This window comes from Zonotrichia leucophrys, chromosome 4A (genome assembly GCF_028769735.1).
Source record: "Zonotrichia leucophrys gambelii isolate GWCS_2022_RI chromosome 4A, RI_Zleu_2.0, whole genome shotgun sequence".
Lineage (NCBI taxonomy): Eukaryota > Metazoa > Chordata > Aves > Passeriformes > Passerellidae > Zonotrichia > Zonotrichia leucophrys.
In genome coordinates, this window is record NC_088174.1 from 18,702,022 (window position 1) to 18,725,886 (window position 23,865).

The following is a 23,865-nucleotide window of genomic DNA, read 5'->3' on the forward strand; positions in this document are numbered from 1 at the left end:
CTCTCACACCTCCAGCCCATCCTGGGAGACAGTGACTCTGCTCTGCACAAGCCACATGCTCTGTGCTAAGGACACGAGACAAGCCTTTCCATGGGCAGAAACCCAGCACACGAAAATAGATCATTCTCTGCTCGAGCCTGCAGACTGTGAATGGCGTTAAGGGAATAAATTGCCCCCAGCTACCCTGTGCCCTCCTGGCCCCAGCCCAGCAAGGTGTTCGTGGCAATGCTGGCAGGTCACACCTGGCTCACACCTGCTGCATCCCAAAATACCAACCTCCTCCAGGGAGAGCCACGGAGCTGAATTAGCTATGGAAATCAGCTGCACGCTGTGGTGATGCTCACAGGGGTCTGAGGGTGAGGGAAGGGACGAGGATCTGACTCCAGGTTTCAGGAGGCTTGATTTATTATTTTATGATATATATTATATTTAAACTATACTAAAAGAATAGAAGAAAGGATTTCATCAGAAGGCTAGCTAAGAATAGAAAAAGAATGATAACAAAGGCTTGTGACCGAGACAGTCCGGACAGTTGGACTGTGATTGGCCATTAATTAGAAACAACTGCATGACACTAATTACAGATCCACCTGTTGCATTCCATAGCAGCAGATAATCATTGTTTACATTTTGTTCCTGAGGCCTCTCAGCTTCTCAGGAGGAAAAATCCTAAGGAAAGCATTTTTCAGAAAATATCACGGCTACAGCACACCCCGCTCCTGCCCTGCACAGAGCAGGCTCCACACTGAGATACCCTCATCTGCAAGGACCTGCCCAGCCCTGACCCAGCCGTGTGCGGAGATGCCATGCTGCTGCTGCAGGAGATGATAACTGCTCCGGGAATCTGCTTTACCCTACAGGGAGCACTCACATACAAAAAGGCTTACAAAAAGCTGGTGTAGAGAAGCTCCTTACTGCCAGAGCTGCAGTGTAACGTGTACCCTGACATACATCTGCTAAGACCTGGCAGTGTGAGGTTTATTTTTTCCCCAAGTTATTTTTTACCTCCCTCTGGTCCTTGATTTACCCTGCATGGGAGGATTTATGCGTTCCAAAGAGCTTGCAAAATGCTTTGTGGAAGAGTGCAAAGGAAGGGTAAAACAGCAGTGATATTTGCTGCTCCTGTGGGCTGCAGACAGCTGGCCAGGGGTGAAGGAAGGGAGTGAGAGAGAAGTCCAAGGGGTGAGAGAAGTCCAAGGATGGCCACACAAGCAGCTCCATCCCAGCTCCCCTCACTGGGGTGAAGGCAGGACATGCTGTGGGATGTCTGGGAAAAGCATCATTGGCTCCCAAGGCTGCAGCTGTCACTCGCCCAGGGTGGGATCAGCCCCTGTGTGCTCCCCACAGCCCAGGGACCTGGCAGGGACAGGAGCTGATCCCTGGCCCTGGCTGTGGTGGGAAGCAGCGGCCTTGGCCAGGACAGCGGCTGCCCAGGGATGCAGGACAGCGGGGCCAAGAGCCCTCGAGGATTTTGGCTCTGCTCCCCAGCACCACTTGCAGGGACACAGCTGTGGCACTGGGAATGTGCCACAGAAACCCCCCGGAGGCAGCAGGGCAGGGGGAGCCTGTCCCCCAGCCCAAACACTGCCCAGTTAGCACAGCCCTGCTCTCACTGCCACTCTGCTGGCGCCTTGTCCCCATGCCCTGTGGGAGCAGCAGATGGCACGGGTGCTGCTCTCACCCTGCTCTAACCAGGGAGCCACTGCACAAAGAGAAAACCCAAACACCATTGTGCCCAGATGCCTGACACGGGGTGATCAAAGCCTCGCTGAGAGCAGCGGCTCCCCGTGAACTTGTGGGGAAGCATTTAGCCCAATTTCCTCAGGAAATGAGGCTGCCTGAGTCACAACTATTAGTCACAGTGCCTAATGAATCCTGAGCCCCTTGGCCAAGTTCAAACAAAAGCTGGCTGGAAGGGGAGCCCACAGAGGTGTCACATTCCGAGGGGCTTTGGGGGGCTGCAGAGGGGGGGATGCAGGAGCCGCCTTCCAGGATGAGCCCTGCCAGGACCCAGCCCCATGCTGACCTAACCAGAGCCCTGCTGGGAGGCTCATCCAGCTGAAACCCCCAAAACCTCACTGAAACACCCCCAAAGCCTCACTGAAACACCCCCAAAGCCTCACTGAAACACCCCCAAAGCCTCACTGAAACACCCCCAAAGCCTCATTTTCTGCAAGAAGCATCCCTGAGGAGCAGGGACACCAGCACAGGCCGTGTCTTGCCCAAGGGGCAGGCAGCAGGAGCAGCCTCCGTGCCCAGTGAGGAGTTTGCTCTGCTCCAGCCCACAGTTTGCTGATTTATGTTTAAAACACAGACAATTAAATTACATGGGAGCTGATGCCGCTAAATGCATAAAGGCACTGAAATGCCAGGCCTCATCGGGTTGCCATGTAAATCACCATGGTTAGGCTGGGAAGGGAGAGCACGAACAGCAGGGGCTGAGCATGCATCACCCAAAGCTCCCTGCCAGCAGCACAACCCAGGGACACCTCGGCACAGTGGGCAAGGGTGGAGGGACACGACAGAGGGGCTGGCATGGGGACACTGACCCTTTGGGGGTTTGTTTTGGGCATTGCACCCCAGGTCAGAGCCACACGGAAGGGAGAGCCAGACTCCAGCAATTCACACACCCAGCCATTCAGGTTCCAGTGAACTAAAATCAATACAAATAAAGGAATAATAAGGAGAGACACTGCAAGGACAGATGGGAAAGGAGTAGCCAGCTACTCTGCTAGGGAAAAAGCACAAATGCTGCTGAGATCCAGGCAGTTCCATGGAGGTTTAGGGTGCTGTCCCACTCCACCACTCACCCTGCCCTGGCCCAGCACCAGTGCTTAGCTGGTGGGCTGCTGAGCTGAGTCAAGCAGCTGAACCAGCAAAAACCCAAACCTACAAATACAGCCCCATGGGATGACAGAGCTGGGCTGCTCCAGAGGCTGATAGCCCCATCTCCACACGGAGCAGCACAGCTGGCTCACACAGGCTGGGCAGCACACTGCCTTCCATCCAGATCCTGTGCACATCACAGTCCAAGCCACATCAGGATTTTCTCCTGCTGGGAAACACCTACAGATGTGCCAGCAACCTGAGTGCTGCCTCAGAAACAGCCCAGAAGCCAAAAAAGTTGAGAATGTTTTCTTCAGTGCCCTTTCTTAACAACTCTGAGCCCTGGACTTTTGCTGCTCATTAATTAACTCGTTGTTAATTAACGAGCAGCATTCCTGGCATGTGTCATTGGAGAGGAGCTGAGCAAAGCAGTGGGGAAGGCATGGGAGAATGGGAAGGCTGGGGGAGCAGGGCAGTGGGGGAAGGCATGGGAGAGCAGGGCAGCCGCTCCTCTCAGCAGATTTTCACAGCAGGAGTGACGGAAGGCACGGAGCTTTGGGGATTTCTCTGGAAACATTAGTGCTGCCAAAGGTCACCCATTTCTGTGAGAGCTCCACAATTCAAACAAGCAGCCCTTGCAAGCCAATTAGCAGCAAATGTGACAGATCTGGATTTTATTTATGTAGCATCTAGCAAACAAAAGCAGGTTTCAGCCCCTATAGCAGGGACACAGGGCCTGGCAGGGCCACGTGCTGGGGGCACTCAGCATGTCCCCATGGGTGGCAGGTCCTCCACAGCACCATGGGCTGTGGCAAAACAACACCCCACAAATTACCACCAGTGCCACAATGAGTAAATTCAAACTGGAAACAAAGGAAACCCTTTTCCACACAGGGCACAATTACACGGCACTGTTTATTGCCACCAGATGTTGCGGTAGCCAAGGGCACGAGCTGCTTCAAAAGAGACAGCACACACAGACAGGGAGTGGATCAGCAGGCCTGGCTGCCATCCCTGGCTCGGGGCGTCCCATCCCTCCCTGCTGGAAGGCAGCAGCTCTGCCGCAGGAAAGCTCAGACCCTGCTGCTGGCTGAGCACAGAGCCGAGCCCTGGGCTGGCACAGGCACCCCCTGCCCTGCTCTGCTCAGGGGTGGCAAGGTGCTAAAGAGCCAGCCTGGAGCCAGTGGCACCCTGGCAGGAGCTGGGCAGGGCTCCAGCTGCGCTCTGCAGGGCTGGGGCTCCAGGGATGCTTCAGATCCTCAGCTGAGCTCTCCTGGTTGGGGGCAGCCACCTGCAGGGCTTCATTTTGGTTTGAAATCAGTGTACTGCACAAGGCAGCCCATCCTCACAGGCTCACCAGGGCCCTGCAGCATTCCACACACCACCCTTGGCCTGCCCATCCATCCATCCCCAGCAGGGCACAGAGGGCACAGCCATGTCCCACCCAAACTCCTCCACACCTGAGGAAAACCACTCCATCCCCTTTGTCACAGCTCAAACCCGAGTGCTGCCGCTCTGCCCACACTGGGAGGGTGCAGCAACAAAAGCACATGGTGCTGCAGGATTAATCACTGCCACTCACTGGAGAGGTTCACACACACATCAGCCCAGCAGGAGCAGTGCCGAGCTTTGTCACTGCAGAAGTACTTTTCAAATATACATATAACAAACCTAACATCAAAGATCCTGAAAGAGAAACTTCTTTCAGATGATATCCCAGGCTCAGCATCGACAGAGCACAAACAGAAGGGATGAATGATGCTGGAAACAACAAAGAGAAGTAAATTGTCTCCTCTGGATGAACTCAAGCTTAAAATCTCAAAAAGGAACTTGTCTTGCTTTTGTCTCCGCTGAAAATCCACCTCCTGCCTGGACAATACAGGGCTATTCAGCAGGCAAGAGGCAGCCAGAGCTGGGCTGCAGCCTGGACAAACTCTGCTTCCAGTCCCAGAGCTCACCAGGGGAACAACAGAACCTGAGCATTTGCTTTGGTCAGCCCATTCAGAGCTCCACCATATTAATGTAATACATTAATTAACAGCAACAGGTCACCCTCTGAGCAGCCTTTCATTCAGTGATAACAATTCCACCCGTGCTCATCTGCACCCCCAGAACCAAACTACACAGGGCTCTTGTCTGTGACGGTGTTCACAGGGGTCCCAGGATGAGGGAGGAGACGAGGATCTGACTCCGTGTTTCACAAGGCTGATTTATTATTTTATGATACATAATATATTAAAACTATACTAAAAGAATAGAAGAAAGAATTTTATCAAAAGGCTGGCTAAGAATAGAAAAGGAATGATAACAAAGGCTTGTGACTGACCAAGACAGTCGGGAAAGCTGGACTGTGATTGGCCATTAATGAGAAAAAACCACATGAGACCAATCACAGATGCACCTGTTGCATTCCACAGCAGCAGATAATTATTTACATTTTGTTCCTGAGGCCTCTCGGCTTCTCAGGAGAAAAATCCTGGCAAAGGGATTTTTCAGAAAATATCATGGCTACCCTTGTCTGTCCCTTTGAGGTGATTAAACAGAGTGAGAGGGAGTCTGGGCTGAAGTGGGCATTGCAGGGCAGCCCTGCAACCCTCATGGATGGTTCACAGGAAAATCCTGGAGCCAGAGCAGCTCCAAGCCCTCAGGAGAAGGGGCAGCATCAGCCAAGGCTGGAGCACAGGGCAGCACCCAGCTGTCCCGTGTCACCTCAGGAGAGGCGTCCCCAGCCACTGCAGGAACTGCTGCTTCGCCATTTAACTAGTCAGCATTAATATTTATCGCAGCATGTTCACAATTGTAAAGATCTTCATTTAAAATGTTTTGTGCCTCACACCCTGTCAGCAGGGAAAGCACTATGAGGCAGGAGGCAGGCTTGCAGGCTCTAATGCAAAGTGATGGCTCCAGCTTCAGAAGGGAAGCCTATTTCCAGCAGGAACATCTGCTCTCAGTGTGGAAATGGGTACCCAGCGAGGGAGGCTGGGAGCAGATGGAGCAGGGAAGTTTCTCCTCCTCCTGTCACAGACCCACAGCAAGCGAGGCTCAGCACCCATCCCCGTGCTTCCCTCTCCTCTCGCTCCAAAGCTGTGCCATGGAGCAGGGGGTGGCAAAAGCACTTTAATTGTTCACTGTGGCAAGGCCATCCCAGTTTAACCCGGTGCCAGAAGCCACGCTGCTGCTGCCAAGGCAGCTCCTGCGTCTCACATGCCTGCAGAGCCACAGCCAGCCTGGGAGGAGATCTCAGACCCCGGGGAAGGTGAGAACTGTCAGCGCATCAGGAGCAGGGAGAAGGAGAGGCTGAGCTGAACCAGGCAAGGGAAAGGTGAGAGGACTGCGAAGTAAAATAAAGATTAAGGTGGAAAAGTGAGAAGAACTTAATGCTAAGATCTGTTAAACCTCCCTCTTGCAAAGTCTTATGCAGGTGCTTAACTTTGCAGGCTGCGAGTAATCCAATTTAAGTCTCGGCAGGATTTAACAACTTTAATTCAGGGGAATTAACGATAGCGCGCAAAGTTAAGCGCACGCTTACTGGGTAAAACAGTGTGAAAAGGCTCCTTAGGAGAGAGAGCTTCGTGACTTGGAACTTTCAGAAGTGGAAAAAAACACCATCAAATATATCGAGAAATAATCTTGCGCTGGGTTGGAAGAAGTGTTTGATGTGACCTAAAAGTCTCTTCCATCTCTGACTTCTATTAGTCTGTGACAAGACTTAAAAGGTCAGCCAGTCCACCCCTTTGCTAATGCAGGATTATTCCCCTCAGCACAGCGCCTGCTACTTTGCCCAGTCCAGTTTTAAATGAAAAGCCTTGCAAAACTTCCTCTTCCCCAGGACCATTATCCTCCCAATTCTAATGTGTTTCTTTTTGTCAATAGTTCTGTCAGTATAATGAAATCCTCACTGTGCTAAATTGCTAAAAAAGATCTAAAAGTCGAATCTTCTTCTAATATGACATGAAAGTGCTAGTATAAAAATAGGATTGTATTAGCGATTCTCCACTGTATTGTATTAACATCCTATTTCACTTAAGGGAGGCAGGACTGAATTATCTGCGGATTCCTCCAGCCACCACTCTTACAGAGCTGTGTATTTGGGGTTCAGAGCTGCATGACTTCCCATTAAAGCAATACAATAAAATCCTCTGCGGCATGCAAAATGCTGAGGCAAGCGTTTGGGGCACGTGCCAAGCCCAGAGCCCAACCCTGGAATCCTTGCACCCAAGCAAAGCCCACAGGCTCTGCACAGCAGGGATGTGGAGAGCAGTGTGGGAAGGCCAGCGGCAAAACGTGAGGCCCCAGGGGTGGGAAAGAGGGCAGAGAGGAGTCTGAGAAATGGCAGAGTGAAAATATCCACTGTGGAATGGAAATGGCAGAGTGAAAATACCCATTGTGGAAGAAAGGTGGGGAGAAAATGGCAGAGTGAAAATATCCACTGTGGAAGAAAGGTGGGGAGAAAATGGCAGAGTGAAAATATCCACGGTGGAAGCACGGTGAGGCAGCTCACAGGTGAGAGCCCAGCCAGGTGAGAGAAGGGAAGAGCTGGCAGCAGAGCCTTTGCCTCCTCAACACAACAAAACCAGGCATCTGCAGCCAATTTACACAGCACAGCAAGAAATCCTGTTGCAGGAAGGGTCTGAGCTCCCATCACTCTCCAAGGAACAAATGATCCTCCAGGAGGGCTGGGGAGCAGCACGGGGGCAGTGCCTGGGCAGGCAGAGAGCAGAGGTGAGACTGGAGCTCTTTTGGCAGGGCCCTGGCTGAGCAGGGGCTGTGCACAGCCTCTCCTGCTGCTCAGGGACAGCTACACACGGCTCCTTCCCCCTGCCCTGCGCTCTGAGCACGCTTTCCAGTCAAAAACTAGGTACAGCCAGCTCCTACCAGCATCCAACAGAGGCTAATACAGATTTCTGCATTACCTTGCAGTAAAATTCAACACTAGCACAGCCTCGTTCTCCCAGAAAACCAAGTCTGAATACTCTGAAGGCCCCCAAGCTTCAGTGAAGCTGTGGGGAGCATCCCATTTACCAGGAATCTGGGGGAAAAAAAAATGTTTCATCTTGTTTCAGCCCACTTTCAGTCGCTATTCCCAGCATGTTCTGCAGCCGTGCCCTCCCTGGGATTTACTGGGGCTTATTTTCCCAACACATGCTCCTTCATTGCTATTCTTCTTCTTCTTTTCCTTTTTTTTTTTTTTTTTGTGTGTGAACTGCATAGCAGAAAGCTATTGAGCAGAAAGCCAGTGGGAAGCCACAGCTATTGTATCTCTGGTTTAGTTCCTTATCTGCTGAGGGGTCCTTTTGTGATTGTGTTGTGGAAGGACACGGAGACAGCGCCTTTTATCACCAGCACAGCATCTCTGGAATGAAAGGAGAGGCAGCGGGGATGCAGATGTGACGTTCAAGTATAAAAATCCACCATATGGTAAAGATTGCTTCAGCTACAGTCTGGTCAAGATGTTGACACTTTGGTTATGAAAAGCAATATGTATCTCTCTCCTGGTGGTTTCTGTTCAAATTAAATGTTTTGTATCAGGCAGAGAACTAATAAAGAGCCAGGTTTTCCCTCGACAGAGGACTAGTAACAAATATGGAGTAATGTGAAAGCTGACTTGAAAATTACTATTCCCAAAGATGCAATAAATGTAGAGATAAGATTTGCTTAGAGGACTCGAATGAGATAAATGCTAAAGGTGCTGCTGGTGGGAAGAGAGTCCAAGGGGAACGAGCAAAAGTGAAAAAGGCACATTTAAAAAACACAGCCTGACCTGTCAATGTTTCTGTTAGCACTGAATCCCTCCCGGACATCGGGCACGGGTTCAGCCTCCCAAACCTTCCTCCTTCCACTGTTCGGCACAAGCAAAGCACCAGGAATTAAAGGGTACCCGGGTGCCAAGCACGGAGCTTGGGGCAGAAAGCAGCTCCTGCCTCTGTAAGGGCTTTGGGAGGGATGCGGTGCCCAGCAGGTGTGGGCATGGGCAGGGAGTGCCAGGGAGCTGCTCGGGGGCTGCAGCAGGAATCGGGCATAGCCCCGGGGCCAGGGATGCGCAGGGACCGAGGGTGAGATGGAAACGAGAAACTGAGGAGCAAAACCAGCCTGAACCATGCGAGGCTGCTCCCCCGAATACCGCACAGTGCAGGCACCGCGATTCAGCCCGGCTCGGGCTAAAATAAACTTCTCCCATCAAATATTGAGCAGCCCGAAATCTCCTCCCGAGGCTGGCCCAGGGCTGCGAGCCCCGCTCCGGTCCCGCTGCCTCCCCGCACCCTCCGTGCTTAATGCGAGCTAACAGCAGCGCCAATGACTTATTTAAGAGCAGATCAAGAAATATCCCAGCTCTCTTTGGAGACTTCAAAAGCAGCTGAACACTACCGGTATCGCCCGATAAAGACACAGCTTTGCTGTACCATCTGCCTCGGGGGATCCTCGCTGCGCCGGCGGTGGGGAGGGGGGACGGGGCTGGAGTGGGGACAGCCATGTAGAGGGGGGGACAGCCCTGAACAGGTGGGGACAGACCCGAACAGGTGAGGGGACATCCATCACCCAGCCCAGCACTGCAGCTAAGGGGACCCAGGGTGACCCTTGCCGTGACAAGCTTGTCCTGCCAGCCTCCATCACCTTCAAGGAGGTGGATGAATTTACCATAGCAACAAGAAGAAAGAATTAAAATAAAATTTAAAAAAATTAAAATAAGAAATTTTTTTTTTTTTTGGCCTGGGAGACCCTGTAAGAATGGCTGTGAGTGTCAATGCTGGCCAACTTCCCTACACCACCAGGCAGGGATGAGGCACTGCAGGATGCAGAGGGTTTGGAGGCTGGGACCAGCGATGGAGGAGGGATGGATGGTGCAGAGCCAGAGCTCACTGCTGGCTTAGCAAAGCCTCGCCCAGCCACTGCTGAGCTGTGCCTTCACACAGCACGGAGGTGGAGAGTGACCCAGAGGAAGGCTGGGGAGGCAAATGGCAGCATGTTTGTTGGAGGCTTTCCACTGGAATTCAGAGCTGAGACTTCATCCCTTTTCTCAGTCCCACGCACAGGCAGGCAGGGCTGGAGCAGAAAGACAGAAGAACCAAAGTGCTCTAATGGAGACCTTGGGACTTGCTCACTGAGCAAAGAAAGAATGTCCTCCATCAACAGATGACATTTCCCACTGGGGAGCAGGGAACCAAAGTTCTGTGACCAAAGTCTCTAGCCCAGGCCGAGGTTGATTGGACATTTGTTATTGATTCACTGTGGCCAGAATTTCATCCTGTGATTTAAACCTAACTCCTCCAAAGAGAATAAGATCAATTTTACAGAGAATCAAATACATAAAGAACAGCCTTTGAGCTGGTGTGCAGCAGACACGGAGAGGGGAGCTTAAAAAAAGGTTCTTCCCTTATCAGGAGAGTTAGGAAAGGAAAAACAAGAAAGCAAAGAACCTGGAGAATGTTATTTGCTCATTTTCCCTTTCTCAGTCAAAACAACCCTGTTGTTGCCTGCTCCCTTCATGGGCACAGAGGGTTTCTGATTTCCAGGATGAAGCTGCTGCAGTGCCCATCCCTGGAGCCTCCTGCCCAGATCCCCACCTCCCATCCAGCCCTTCCAAGGTGGTCCCTGGCCCATGGAGCTGCTCCAGCAGCACCTCAGGTCTGGCATGCTGGGCTCTCACACCCACCAGGGCTGGCACAGGTGAGGGGCAGCCCCTGCCCCAGTTCCCTCCACACTGGGGGATATGAGCTCCCACCGATCAGCCTCCATCCCTCCTGCCTGGGAAGCTGAGAACCCTCACACTAAGCTTCTCTCTCAGAGGTTTTATTATCATAATTCCTTTTTATTTTTGCCTTGGAAGACAATTTATCACCCTCAGGCAGCATAGATTGGCCTCTGCCAAGGCTGATGATCAGCTTCTGTGCCGTTTTCTCCTAAAGCACAGAGCACTTGGAGCTTCTTATGTCCTGAAGCTTTGCAAAGGATCAGCCTGGTGTTTGACCCTGTGCTGCCACCCCAGCCACCTTCCCTTGCCCCGGCCAGGAGCACCTGCCAGCACCATGGCAGAGGCTTCTGCAGGCAGCCAACCCCCTGCCCATTATTTAACTGCAGTCCAGAGACAATTTTTCTTGGGAAAAGCTTTTAAGCTTGATCAGTGATGGGGTTAATATTGTTTGCCCTGTGTCTCAATTTTTTATCTGTATTAATGGAAACTGCCACGGCTGGGTTTTCCACAGCAGCACCACAGTGCTGCTTTCTTGGGGTGTTGTGTTTTGCAGGCTGGGCTGCAGTGACTGATCACTCTGCAGCACAGCAGATCGAGCTGTGTCCCCCAGAAGCTGCCCAGACCCCCCAGCCCCGGTGTGATGGCTGCCCCAAAGCCCAGGGTTTGTCCCCAAAGAGCCATCCCTGCAGCCGGGAGGGAGGGGAGCTGAGCAGGCTGCGTGTGGCAGCAGAGGTGAGCTCTGTAATTGTGCACCTGCCTGTGTTTGTTCTGCCACGGCTCTTTGGGGACGCTCGCTTACATCACGTTCAGGAGGAAAGGACAACAGCACAAAACAAAAAACAGCTGCAAGTTAAACAAGTGGGAGCCCGCTGGGGCTCTTGGACGCTGGTTCCTGCCCAAGGCAAGCAGGCAGCTGGTCCAGCACCAGACATGAGAGCAGAACCCAAATCCAGACAACAGAAAAGCAGACCAGGGACCATCACTTGCCCCTCTGGGCTCACAGCAAGCCCTGAGCAGAACCCTGCTTCAAACAGAGATATATTATATATATTTTTGCTCTATGCTTTCACGCCTTTGATTCCTCCAATTTATTTATTCTTGTCTTTGTGGGCTTAACATTCAGCGTGTACAATAAGTCATTGCTTCTTAATCCAATTTGGCTCTGTTTAGATATTCCAGTTTAACATCAAATGTAATATAGAATAACGTCCAGAAGAAACAGGAACGAGGTCCATGGCTCTGAACCTTGCCTGGTGAGGGCTGCCTGCTTTCTTTGCTAATTTATTCTCTCACTGGCCTCACGCTGAGCCCCTCACTGCAGCCAGAGGCACAGCAGGGTGGGGGCTCTACCTCAGGGTGCACGGCAGCCCCCCAGAAACTCTATCCCATGGGAGAGGGACAGCCTGTCCAACCTGTCCAATGCCAGAACCATCTCCTAGGGAGAGTGGGGAGCTCAGGGCACCAGCGATGGATGCTCACAGATCCCTCCCTGCGTGTGCAGCCCACCTAGAGCAGCCGAATCTGTGCCCCGAGTGCTCCGTTATCAGCAGCAGCACAGAGCATCCCCAGCAGTGCCACAGACAGCAGTGCCTGGCCAGAGCCCGCAGTGCCAGGGGCTCACAGAGCATCCCAACAGTGCCATACAGAGCCCCCAGTGCCAGGGGCTGCCCGGGGCTCTCAGAGCAGCCCCAGCAGTGCCACACAGCCCTGGCCAGAGCCCCCAGTGCCAGGTCCGCTGCATCCCGGGATCCTCCCCTCGCACCCCGCAGCGAGCGAGCTCCCTGCCGCACATCCCCAGTTCCAGACAGTCAGTCCCGGTTTTATCTGCGGCAGACGCTCAATCCCTCCCCGGGCCGCCCACTCGGCGCTGGCACGGACACGGAGCACAGTGGGACACAGGGGACAGTGACACCTGGCCGGGGAGCATGGGGGGACAGGGGACAGTGACACCCGGCCGGGCAGCACGGCGGGAACCCGTCTGCAGCTGCCATCGCCGATCCCCAGCCAGCACAGCGAGCGGAGGGAGGCGGCTAAACCAGGACAAATCCAGCACCGCAGGGCTCCGGCAGGCTGCGATACACGAGAAAAACCTTCCGTACGGGGGGTTTCAGCCCCATCGCATCCCCCAGACAGCCCATGGGCTGGGGCTGTGCCCTGCACCCCCAGCGAACCCCGCTCAGCCTGGGCAGCCCCCCAGCCCACTGCCCACCGCTGCTCCTCCCCACACAGCCTCAGTTCCTACCTGGCAGCCGAGTCCAGGTGCAGGCACAGCTCCGGCCCCAGGTCCCGGTGCAGGCAGGGTCCCAGCCGGGAATGCTGCAGGGTCCCAGCCCGGGGAATGCTGCAGGACCCACCCGGTGCCTCCCCGGGCACGGAACCGCCGCCGCTGCGGCGCCGCTGCTCCCCAGCCCGGCGGCAATCCACCCCCCTGAAACAAACAGCAGCCTCCCTCGCACAGCCTGGATTATCTCCTTTACCCACCTGCCAAATGAGTCACTAATGAGGGTGCAAACAAGCTGCAGGTGCGGTGCCGGGCTGGCTGCGCACCGTTACCTGTGGGGTGTCCGTGCCAGCGCACACCTGTGACAAAGCTGAGTCCAGGCCGGGCGGTGATGGGGCCTCACTCAGGTGTGGTTACCTGGATCTCTGCTCCTGTGTCCCTGTCAGGCAGGATGATGCTCGGTGTGCAGCTCAAGCATCTCCCCACGCCAGGGAAAGGGCTTCCCACGCCACTGCTCTTGTTCCAGTTCCATTTGGTGTCACCCTGACCGAGCCACTGAGTGAGCAGAGACCTTGTGGGAGCATTTAGCCTGGCAGCCACAAAGTGCTTGGATGCTCTGTGTGTAAATATGGTCCATGAACCTGTTAATTCAGAGGCAGTGGGTGCTGCTCACCATCTCCTCCAAAGCACCCTCCTGAAAAACTGCAGAAAATAAAGTCTTCTCTGCCATGCCTCAGTGGAGAAGTGTTGGAGGCGTTTCCTACCTGTGCTCACCCTCTCACAGCCATGTTCCCCTTGAAGGTGAAGCTGGCAGAGCAGAGGACCAGCACCGTGCCCAGTTTCATGGGGGCTCAGAGCCTGCCTGTCCCAGCTGATCACCACTGGGGATGGTGATGACACCTCCTCAGGACCAGGAAAGTTCTGCCTGAGGTCTGCAGCCTCTTGGGGGCCAAAGCCGACCAGCCATGGGACAGGGACAGGGCTGGGGTGGCACCCAGCTGTGTGCAGGACCAGCACCTGGAGCCCATCAAAGCAAACCCACTGAGGCATATTTAACCAAACACTTACTTTCCATTTTATTCAATAATTGCTTTAATACTAAAATGCATTAGATGCTCAAAGCAGAGAAAAGAAAATCACATTTAGGTGGAAAACAAAGTTCTCATCAGATGAAAAAATCCCAATGTGGCAGGTACACCATTTGGAAACAGAATCATAATAATTTAATAAAGCTGCTTTATCATCTTCATAAAATAGACAGAATGGTGATTCTTCTTTTTTTTTTTTTTTCCTTTTTCCATTTTGTTGTTTACAATGATTCAATCACTGTGAAAATGTACATAACATACATATCAGCATATACAACAATTTATTCTTCATATACTCGGCAACGGAGACACCATGACGAGAACGTACCGCGCTCAGTGCCACGGCCACCAGGGTGGTGCTGCTGCTGCTGGGGCCACTGCTGAGGGAGGGGGTCCGGGACCCCAGCCCAGGGGTGTCTGGGACCCCAGCCCAGCTCAGAACAGCTGAACAGAGCCAGTGGGTGAGGGAGGGGGTCTGGGACCCCAGCCCAGGGGTGTCTGGGACCCCACCCCAGCTCAGATCAACTGAACAGAGCCAGTGGGTGAGGGAGGGGGTCTGGGACCCCAGCCCAGGGGTGTCTGAGACCCCACCCCAGCTCAGATCAGCTGAACAGAGCCGGTTTGGGAGGGAAGGGTGTCTGGAGTGAGGAAGGGGTGTCTGGAGCCTCTCCCCCAGCTCAGATCAGCTGAACAGAGCCAGTTTGTGAGGGAGGGGTGTCTGAGACCCCAGCCCAGGGGTGTCTGAGACCCTGCCCCAGCTCAGGCCAGCTGAACATCAGCCGACACCAGCGGAGGCTCCGTCTCAGCCCCAGCAGAGCTGGCAGTGGGGATTCTCCCCGGCGGTTCCACAGCTCACAGGTTGGATCAGAGATTACCCAGAGCTGCAAAAGCAGCTGTAGCAACAGGACCATCAGTTTTCCCCAATGACAGACAAATGTGTTTCCATTCAAAATTAGATTGGTTTTTTTTTTTCTCTCCCTCCCACCCCGCCCCACCCCCTCCAAGAATAATTTCAACATATTCATCAGACAGTGTGTTCTTCACAAAAGCAACTCGTTTCCTGTTTGGAAAAATAAAAATTAAAAAAGAAAGGAATTCACTTTTGCACAAAGTGTGATCCACAGGCCACCTCCAGCTCACAACAAACAGGGAACAGCAACAACCTCAGCAGACAGTGCTTTGGGGGGGGATGTTTCCAGCCATCAGTTTGCCCCCAGCCCTCCACCATCCCTCCCAGGCCAGCCCTGCAGCCCCGAGGAAAGGCCAGGGGCTCCCAGGGGAAGGAAGAGCTCAGCCCTGGCCCCAGCCCCAGCGCTGCTCCAGATGGGTCCTCGTCATGCTCGGGGGAGAATCGTCGGTGCTTGCTGCTCTCCTGGACTAACAGGGAGCAGAGCAAGTCTGCCTGAAGGGAACCAACAGATCCCAGCGACTTTTCCTAAACCAAATCTGAGGACAGGTTTGAGTTATTAAAAAGCACAATAATTACATCTGGAACCCTTCCAAAAAGCCTTCCTGCCCGCCCCGCAGCTCAAAACATTTTTTGCACGGCCAGTTTTGATGCAAGTAGGAAAAGAACCAAGGGACTGCAATTTGCCCAGGAGCCTGAACTCATCTCGAGTGACACAGAGGGACAGTGACAGGAGCACCAAAATATTCTGGAGAGGGCCAAGGCAGCGAGGCCAGGGCAGCTCTCTGGGTCTCCCCTTGGCCCTGCACAGCAAGGCCACACCAGGGAAGGGCCCCTCGCTCACATCCCCCACTGCAGCCTGGGTCAGCCCACAAAACTGGTGCTTAAATGGTTTTCTTGGAGGCATAAGGGTTTACTGACCTCTTTAATGCCCCCTTTTAATACAGAATTATTTCACATTCTTTCTCGGCTGTGCTTTTATTCAGAGTGGCAAGGAACGTTTCCTCTGGGTAAATTAGAGAAATGCTTCTATTTTTTTCTTTTTTCTTCTTTTTTTTTTTTTTTCCTCTCTTCCTTTTCAGTTAGCATCTATTTTTCACCCGAAACACAAGGCTGGTGGTGGCAGCTCCGCAGGCAGGAGGCAGGCAGGAATTAAGGCTGGTGCTTTTCCAGGCACCTGGGCATGGTGGTGGCACCTGGGGGACCCCATTGCCCACCCGGGGCCATGGGGAAGCTGGGTCCCCTCCTGGCAGAGGTGTGGGCGATGATGGAGCCACATGGAACCATTGCCCTGTGAAGCCAAGAGCACCCGACAGAGGGGCAAGGCAGGTTCTGTCTCTCAGCAAACACACGGGAGAAGTTTCCCCCCTCCAAAAAAAACCTCCCAGAGCTGACAAAACCAGGTAACATCAGAGTAAACTCAGCTGAACAGTTGCAGAACACCCAGTTACTCCAACAGCCCCGAGCCAGCCCCTCTCCTCTTTGCTCGTGTTATAATAAAACACACATCTGGGGAAAAAAACCAGAAATAAATGACAGCAGTAACAGTACACAGGCAGGAAACACAGCGGGAACAGAAACAACATATCCCTGAAAAATGGGCTCAGAATCCAGAAGAGGGGAAAAAAACCCCAGTTTGCTTTCTGGAGGGGTGCAGGACATCATGTTAGCACGTGGGATGGGAGCTGAATGAGGTAGTCATCACACCAGTGAGGGAAGCATCACAAATTTCATTAGACAACTGGTTTTTGTTGATTCTTTCCCAATTCCTGGCCCTAGCAAGTGGCAGGGGGAACAGGCTGACTCTGGACCTGTCTCAGACCAGCTGTGGCTTCAGGCAAGATCAATCTGCCCTGAAGAAATAAATGGCTGGAGTTTAATTTTATTTTGAGGATGATAACAACTGGAACTTGTTTTCTTGTTGGTTTTCATTTAAATAAATCAAGTAACAAATACTTTATCATGATATGTAGACCTAGAAAGACTCTTTCTCTAGAAACCACTAATTTCAACTTGCTGGTACAGCAAACATTGGCAAGAGCTATATATTTTTCCTTCCAGAATCGATTTTAAATTCTAGGAAACATTACTGAGGGTAGGAAAAATCTGTTCAGTGAAGGGTTAATAATAATAGCAATAATAATAATAATAATAATACACTAACTGAAATCCTCCTACCTTACTCATACCTCACTGAGGAATCATCACTGCAAGAGAGCAGAGAGCTGTGGAATCCCTTCCCTCTCTCCCTTCTACAAAATGGCTATTAAAGTAGCTCAATTTTCAAATCAATTTTACATGAGTAGATTTGTACCCACACAAAAAAGTCCTTAATTATGAGAAAAAATAAAGAATTGCTTTAATTTTTTCTCCATTAAGAAGGCACATTAATTGAATTAGTAGCGTTGTTACGTATCACCTGTCTGCCCCTAAATTAACATCACTATTGCTCATTCCATACTTATTTATGATGCAGGGATAGAAAGAAATCAGAAGGGTCTAAAATCCATGCCATGATGTCATACTTACACACACCCTCGTGGTGTAATCATGGCTGGGAAACGCTGACTGGGAAGTGTGTGTGTCTAATTGAGAAGGTAATTTAGATCTCTTAAAATAATTCCATCTCTTTGACTTGGAAATGACTGGAGGCGAGGGATATCTAAATCTGGGAACTGGAAAAAAACCAAAATAGCCAACTTCTGGAAAAAAAACCTTTCCATGCATTGCCTTGAAATTATGCAAAAGAAACGGGTAAGGGGAAAAGTTCAGCACAGTGCATCCGACAATTGCAATCCAGGCAGGATTTTCCCAAAAACGGCTTCCCACAATGCCCTGACATTTTCCTGCAGGGGCCAGGGGAGGCTGCAGGCAATGGTGGGGGCTGGAAGAAGCGCTTGCTCCACCGGGGCTGCAAACTGCAGCTTCCCCAAGGTTTAACTAAGATGATTGTGATTTATATTTTTTTATTCCTTTTGTTTTAAGCCTGAAAGCCTTTTGCCATCACTAGACATACAGTAATTTGCAATATCAAATACAATAATAGTACAGATAAGTATGTGACAGCAAAAGGATTCGCAAATGCAGGGGTGTCCATAGCAAAACACCAACACCTTAAAAGACAAACAACCTCGTGCTGGGTGAATTTGAACTGAAACTCACCCGACTGTCACTTTGAACAGTCCCACACAAGAAACAGCCGCTACTCCATCCAGACTACAAAACCGCCGGGGTGGTTACTAAAGATGTCCGAATACGGAATTGGCCACTCAATTCTCTCCGGGAATGGAAATTTATCTTCGTTTTGAGATACAAAAATATATAAACTCCGAGGAGGGGGTACCGAGCGCTCCTGAGGACTGGGGGGGGTCTGGCCTGTGCCCCCGCCACCCGCCGCCTCCCGGCCAAAGCCGCACACGGCTCCTCGCTCGGGCTGCACACCCCTGCCGCCCTCGAGACACGTGGGATTGTCACATCAACGATAGCTCCATTTATAAACAATACATTTAGGGAAAGCTTTTAAATACAGCAATCTGTGAACCATTGGTAAGCGATAAAAACAATCTGCGCTGGGAGTCGTGCGGTCCCTCATCCTCATCCTCATCCTCCTGTGGCCGAGCGCTGCTCAGAGGACGATGTCCTTTAGCCTCATCCTCATCCTCCTGTGGCCGAGCGCTGCTCAGAGGACGATGTCCTTTAGCCTCACCCTCATCCTCGTGCTGCTCAGAGGACGATGTCCTTTAGTCTCCGGGCGCCGGGCGAGTCCTTTTCCCGGCTGGCCTGCAGGAGCGGGTTGCCCTCCTGCCCGCTGCTCTCGCTGTCCGCGCCCCGGGGCTCGGCCTCGCTGGGCCGGGAAGGGCCACTGTTCCCAAAGGGCTCCCGGCCGCCGGCGCAGTGCCCGGCCCCGTAGGGCGCCGCCGGCTTGCCGGACAAGGGGCTCTTCAGGTGCAGGGGCGAGGTGACGGGGCTGACGGCCTCGCAGCCGTTGCCGGCCTCGCGCACGGCGCCGCTCACCTTGGGGCTGCAGCAGGCGGCCGAGTCCACCGTTCTTTTGCCTTTGGGGTTGGCGAGGCGCTCCTCGGCCGGGGGCTCGCCGCCCTCCTTGCCGAAGGTGGCGAAGGTCCTTTTGGCGCCGCAGTCCGCGTAAGGCTCCGCGTCCACGGCCGTGGCCTCGATGGACAGCGCGATGACGTTCCTGCCGTGCTCGGGGGACTTGGCGCGGCTGGGCACGGCGCCGCGCGGCATCCAGCACCTGTCCGAGTGGCCCAGGATGCGGCACTCCTCCCGGCAGTGGAAGCCCTCGCTCTGCTCTGCAGGAGAAAGCACAAGGCACGGTGAATGGGGTGCCCACAGCCTCCAGCCTGCCCAGCCTGGGGGCACCACACCGAGCTGGGCACTGCGGAGGGGATCCTACCCCAAACTGCACTGACTGAACCTCAAACAGCCATCGCTTTCAAGGCTCTACAGACTGGAGTTTAATTTCCAATAGGTTTTTGTCACCTGTCAGCACCAGCACAGAAGCCTGGAGAAGGAGTGACGGCAGCAAATCCATCACAACAGGGCTGTCGGTGTGTCAAGCCCTCAGAGCCAGTGGTTCCTGGGTTTAGTGGCCAGTGTTAAAAGCCACCATGTTTTAAGCTTGGTTTGACGTGACATTTAAGCTTGGCTTTTTGCAAGGAGGGGAAAGGAACAGAGGGAGGAAAGAAAAGGAGGAGGAGGGAACATTCTCTGTGGTTCTGCTGTATATGTGAGTTTTAACTTGTTGCTTAATCCCCACTGACCTCTCACACAACAGAGGTTTTATAAATCTCCAAGATTGTCCACTCCACTGAAGATTAAATGTGTCATTCCCAGTGCCAGGGCTTTATTCATACAGGAGCAATAAAGATTCCTTCTCTCGACTTGGGGCTGTCGTCCCAACACCACTTTACAGTGCTGAAATATGGACTGGTGGTTTAACCCTTCCCAAGGACCCTCCAAGACCAGGTCCAAGGGCTCCCAGGCGAGAGCAAGCCCTGGTGCCCGGGGCCTGTGTGCATTCCTGCACTGTCAGTCAGCCCCAGAGGGCTGCACAGCTTCACCTCCACATCACAGATGGACAAACGGAGGCTCGGGGAAGCAGCCAGGCTCAGCCAAGTGCAAAGCTGGAAATGAAATTCAGCAGTTTCACCATGCCCAGCCTTTGCTGAGCATCCGACCGTGGCTCCTGCCTCACACCGCAGGATCCTGGCTGCTTTTCAGTCTCGGCTTCTCCTTCATTTGATAAGAGCTTGTAATTGCAGCTGCCCTCCTAAAGCACAGCCTTTCCCCACGCAAAGACGTGGCTGCTTCCTCCCATAACCCACACAGCAGCACTAAAGCTCCAATGCCATCACCCCCAGGAGCCCACGCTCGGTCGGGGCTGGGCTGATGGATGGAAGGTGCAGGCTGAGCCCAGATTTCCTTCCCTCCGTCTGCAAACCATTCCTTGTGCTGCTCTGTACATCTGTGTGCATAACCTCCGCTCCTCAGACACATTGGTATTTCCACCACATGCGAGCACTAGGGCGGCTGATAAAAATTCTCAGCACATAACACAATGCACCAAAATATGAGCAGCTTAACACTTACAGAGAATAAACGAGTAAAAGGCAGACCTCGAAAAAAAAAGGAAGAAAAAAATAAAAAAAAAAACCACCAAGAAAGGGTTTTTTAAAGAAAGAGAAGAAACCAATTAATTGAAAAATATATGGGTAAAACATCAGCTTTTTCTCTACATCAGAGCAGCAAGCCAGTGATGTGGAGCAGGGGGCTGGGTGGAGGGGAGGAGGTCTGGGTTTTGGCAGCTGCCTTTACAGCAGCTTGAGAGAAGGATGCCCTGAGCCCTACACACTGAACAACCAGCACTGAGCTCTGAAAGCCCATGATCTTATACTTTGATTCTGCTAATTTCAAGTACTTGAGCAAAATAGAAAAAAAAAAAAAAAAAAAAAAAGAAAAATTGCCCAGAAAATATTGCTGTCTCCCTATTTATCCACAGCTTAACTTCAAAAGGGTGCTACAGGCATACAAAGTTGTGTAGTCTGGCTGTGATAGCAGAGGACTTGGTGATGGCTGGAGGGGCTACAGAAATATCTCGGATTCTCATCCCGATGAGACACTGATTTATTGTGCTGTGTGACCTTGGGCGTGTTGCTGGAGCACACATCACTTCAGTCTCTCCACAAACATGAAAAGCTGGATCTGTGAGCGTGCTGGGCTGGCTGGTCAGGCATAGGGGAGCTGCTTCTCCTCACCTTCCCTGCCCAGCAGCACAGCTCAGCCCCCAGTCCATGGCACTGCCATAGCCAAGGCAAACCTCACTCCAGAGGGAGCACAGGCAGCTTGGTCTTGCCTTGACCCATTTATTCCAGCTGCCACATTTTACAGCTAGAAACAATTGGAGGGCTTCCCTGATTACTGCAAGTGGATATTCCTCAAAGCCTAGAAAGGCACCTGCACTTTAAGAGCAGCTCACTAAAGGGCCTGGTGCCCCTCTGCCAGGGAGATGATCAGTTTTGGACATTACAATGCTTGTCTAGAACCTGCAGCAGCTGAAATGCAGGGAGGAAAGGAGCTGAGAAGCATTACATTACATCTTTCAATCTTTTGTATGAGGAAGGGAATGTTAACAAGTCTCAAAGAGGCCAGGCTGACAGGCAGAGGGTCACAGGTCACCACCATCCACAGACCTGAGACAACAGGTACTTCCACAGCACATTCTGTCACTCTGCTCTGTGCTCAGCACACATGTCAGCTTTGAGACCTGCCCTGCAGCCAGAACCATCCTGCTCTCGGGGACAGCATGTGTGCAGGCTGCCCAGAGCAGCCCTGACCTGCAGCAGACACAGGGACCAGCACAGAGCCCCCAGCAGCAGCTCTGCACATGGCAGAATGGGCATCCCCAGCTACCCACCCGTCCATCACTGTCTCAGCCCCCAGCTGGTATAAAATACTGTTCTTATGCCTCAAGCAAGGGCTGTGGATACACAGAAACACCATTCCTCTGCTGTCCCCGATCCAAAGGCATGCACAGCAGGGTCTGAGCCCCTGCAGTGGCTGACCCAGGGCTGATCCCTGCATGCTGCTCCCAGCCCAAGCAGAGGCAGGCAGGGACTGCTGGGCACGCTCCTGGTGCTGCCCTTTGCAGCTCAGGCTGACTCACCCAGCTTTGATGGCACCCAGGACAGCCATTCTCGTCCACATTCACATCACTGTACTGCTCAGCCTTGTTCTTTACCACTTTAACAATCACAAATAGAACAACAGGAAATTCTTTTACAGCCCCAGACCTGCCCTAGTCAATACAACTGTTACTGTCTGCAGTGACAAAATGCTCTTGGTGCACGGAGCAAAGCCCAGGTAATAACCACCAGAAGCACGACATGGTGAGTGCCCGGCAGCCAAAGCAGGCAGCTCCCACCCCTGTGCTCATGGCAGGGCTGAGCAGGCTGAAAGTGCTGCTGACCAGAGCTGGAGATGGGCAAAGGGAGGGGAGCAACACAGGGGCAAAGAGGGGTGAGACCCCCGAGCTCTGGCACTGCTCTGAGTGAGTGTGAGCACATTGTGTGAGCTCTGGCACTGCTCTGAGTGAGTGTGAGCACATTGTGTGAGCTCTGGCACTGCTCTGTGTGAGTGTGAGCACATTGTGTGAGCTCTGGCACTGCTCTTTGTGAGTGTGAGCACACTGTGAGCTCTGGCACTGCTCTTTGTGAGTGTGAGCACATTGTGTGAGCTCTGGCACTGCTCTGAGTGAGTGTGAGCACATTGTGTGAGCTCTGGCACTGCTCTGAGTGTGAGCACATTGTGTGAGCTCTGGCACTGCTCTGAGTGAGTGTGAGCACATTGTGTGAGCTCTGGCACTGCTCTGTGTGAGTGTGAGCACCTCATCCTGACACACAGCCCCCAAGGGCATCAGGGCACCAGGCTGGCAAGGACGTGCCAGCTGGCATGAGCTGGGGAGCACCATGGACAGGGACTGAAAATACCATGGCCAAGGAGCTGAGAACACCACAGCCCTGGGATGGAGACCACCATGGCCTGGGGACAGAGACCACCATGGCCCAGGGCATGACCTGGGCTGCACTCTCTAAGGAGCTGAGGACACTGCACATACTGAGGGGATAGTTCTGTTGCCAGTCAGGCTGTAGGAACACCCATGGGGGCACCCATGTGGCACCCAGCTGGCCCAGAGACATGCTGAGCAGCTCACCTGAGGGCAAGTGCCCTGCATGGGAGCTGCTGTACCAGAGATGTGCAGGTCCCACTGCAGCAATATCTGTGCTTCAGCCAGATTGCCCTCACCCAGCACAAACCCAGAACTTTGTTTCAGGGCACCTTAGGGCAGGGTCACTTCTAAAACATTCCCCAGGGACAAAACATCCTGGCACAAGCCTTTTCATCAAGAGGTGAGCAGCTATCCTGAAGTCAGACTTGGCAGGAAAAATGTCATTACTAAACATAAGCTCTTGCATAGTAAATATGAACCAACATAAAATCCACAGCCACCTCTGGAATAAACACGTTCCTCAACCAATCAAGCAAAATCCATGTTATGCTCCAGATTTCAAATCAGAGCTCTAGTTGGAACTCAGAAGACCAGCACAAAGGCAACTTTGTGGGTCACAAAGACCCACAACTGCTGTGGTCCCAGCCAGGCAGCAGCTGCAGGTAGACCTGGTGATAAAAGATTAAATCCCCCACCCAGCCAAGACCCTTGCACTTCCCAATCCCACGTGCAAGCTCCTGGTCGGAAGAGCAGGGACAGGGGATGGATGCCCAAGAGGCAGAGCCCAGCAGGAGCTGGCAGAGGACACATGGTGGGCACTGCAGCAAGAGCCCCAGCTCCACACAGCACGGGCTGCTCCCTCATCACAGGGGGACTGAGGAATGTCCATGGTGAGCAAATCCCCCAGTCCCTGTCCCACACCCAGGTACCTGCAGCACAGCAACGCCGAGCGGGTGCGCGAGGTGCCCGCTCAGCTCCCAGCAATTGAATTATCTCCAGTGGAATTGCAACGCTGGCCAAAGAGACAAAGTTAAATCGTAGCAAGGTGCAAGTGCCTGGGAATGTAATATTCCTGATAAATGGCCAGATGACATGTGCTGTTATACA

At 52.8% G+C, this 23,865-nt stretch overlaps 1 protein-coding gene and 1 long non-coding RNA gene across 4 annotated transcripts in view; both read right to left on the reverse strand.

Annotated features, from left to right (window-relative positions):
• The window catches only part of LOC135447668 (uncharacterized), a 107,911-nt gene extending 94,987 nt beyond the window's left edge, over positions 1-12,924 (reverse strand). For both annotated transcript variants that reach the window (XR_010440232.1, XR_010440231.1), the window contains exon 1: positions 12,759-12,924. This is a non-coding gene — a long non-coding RNA (uncharacterized LOC135447668). The remainder of the gene's footprint in view (positions 1-12,758) is intronic.
• Positions 12,925-13,794: 870 nt separating this feature from the next.
• The window catches only part of PCDH19 (protocadherin 19), a 59,620-nt gene continuing 49,549 nt past the window's right edge, over positions 13,795-23,865 (reverse strand). For both annotated transcript variants that reach the window (XM_064712733.1, XM_064712732.1), the window contains exon 5: positions 13,795-19,042. In XM_064712733.1, coding sequence (XP_064568803.1) covers positions 18,456-19,042 — 587 coding nt within the window. In that variant the 3' untranslated portion in view covers positions 13,795-18,455. The remainder of the gene's footprint in view (positions 19,043-23,865) is intronic.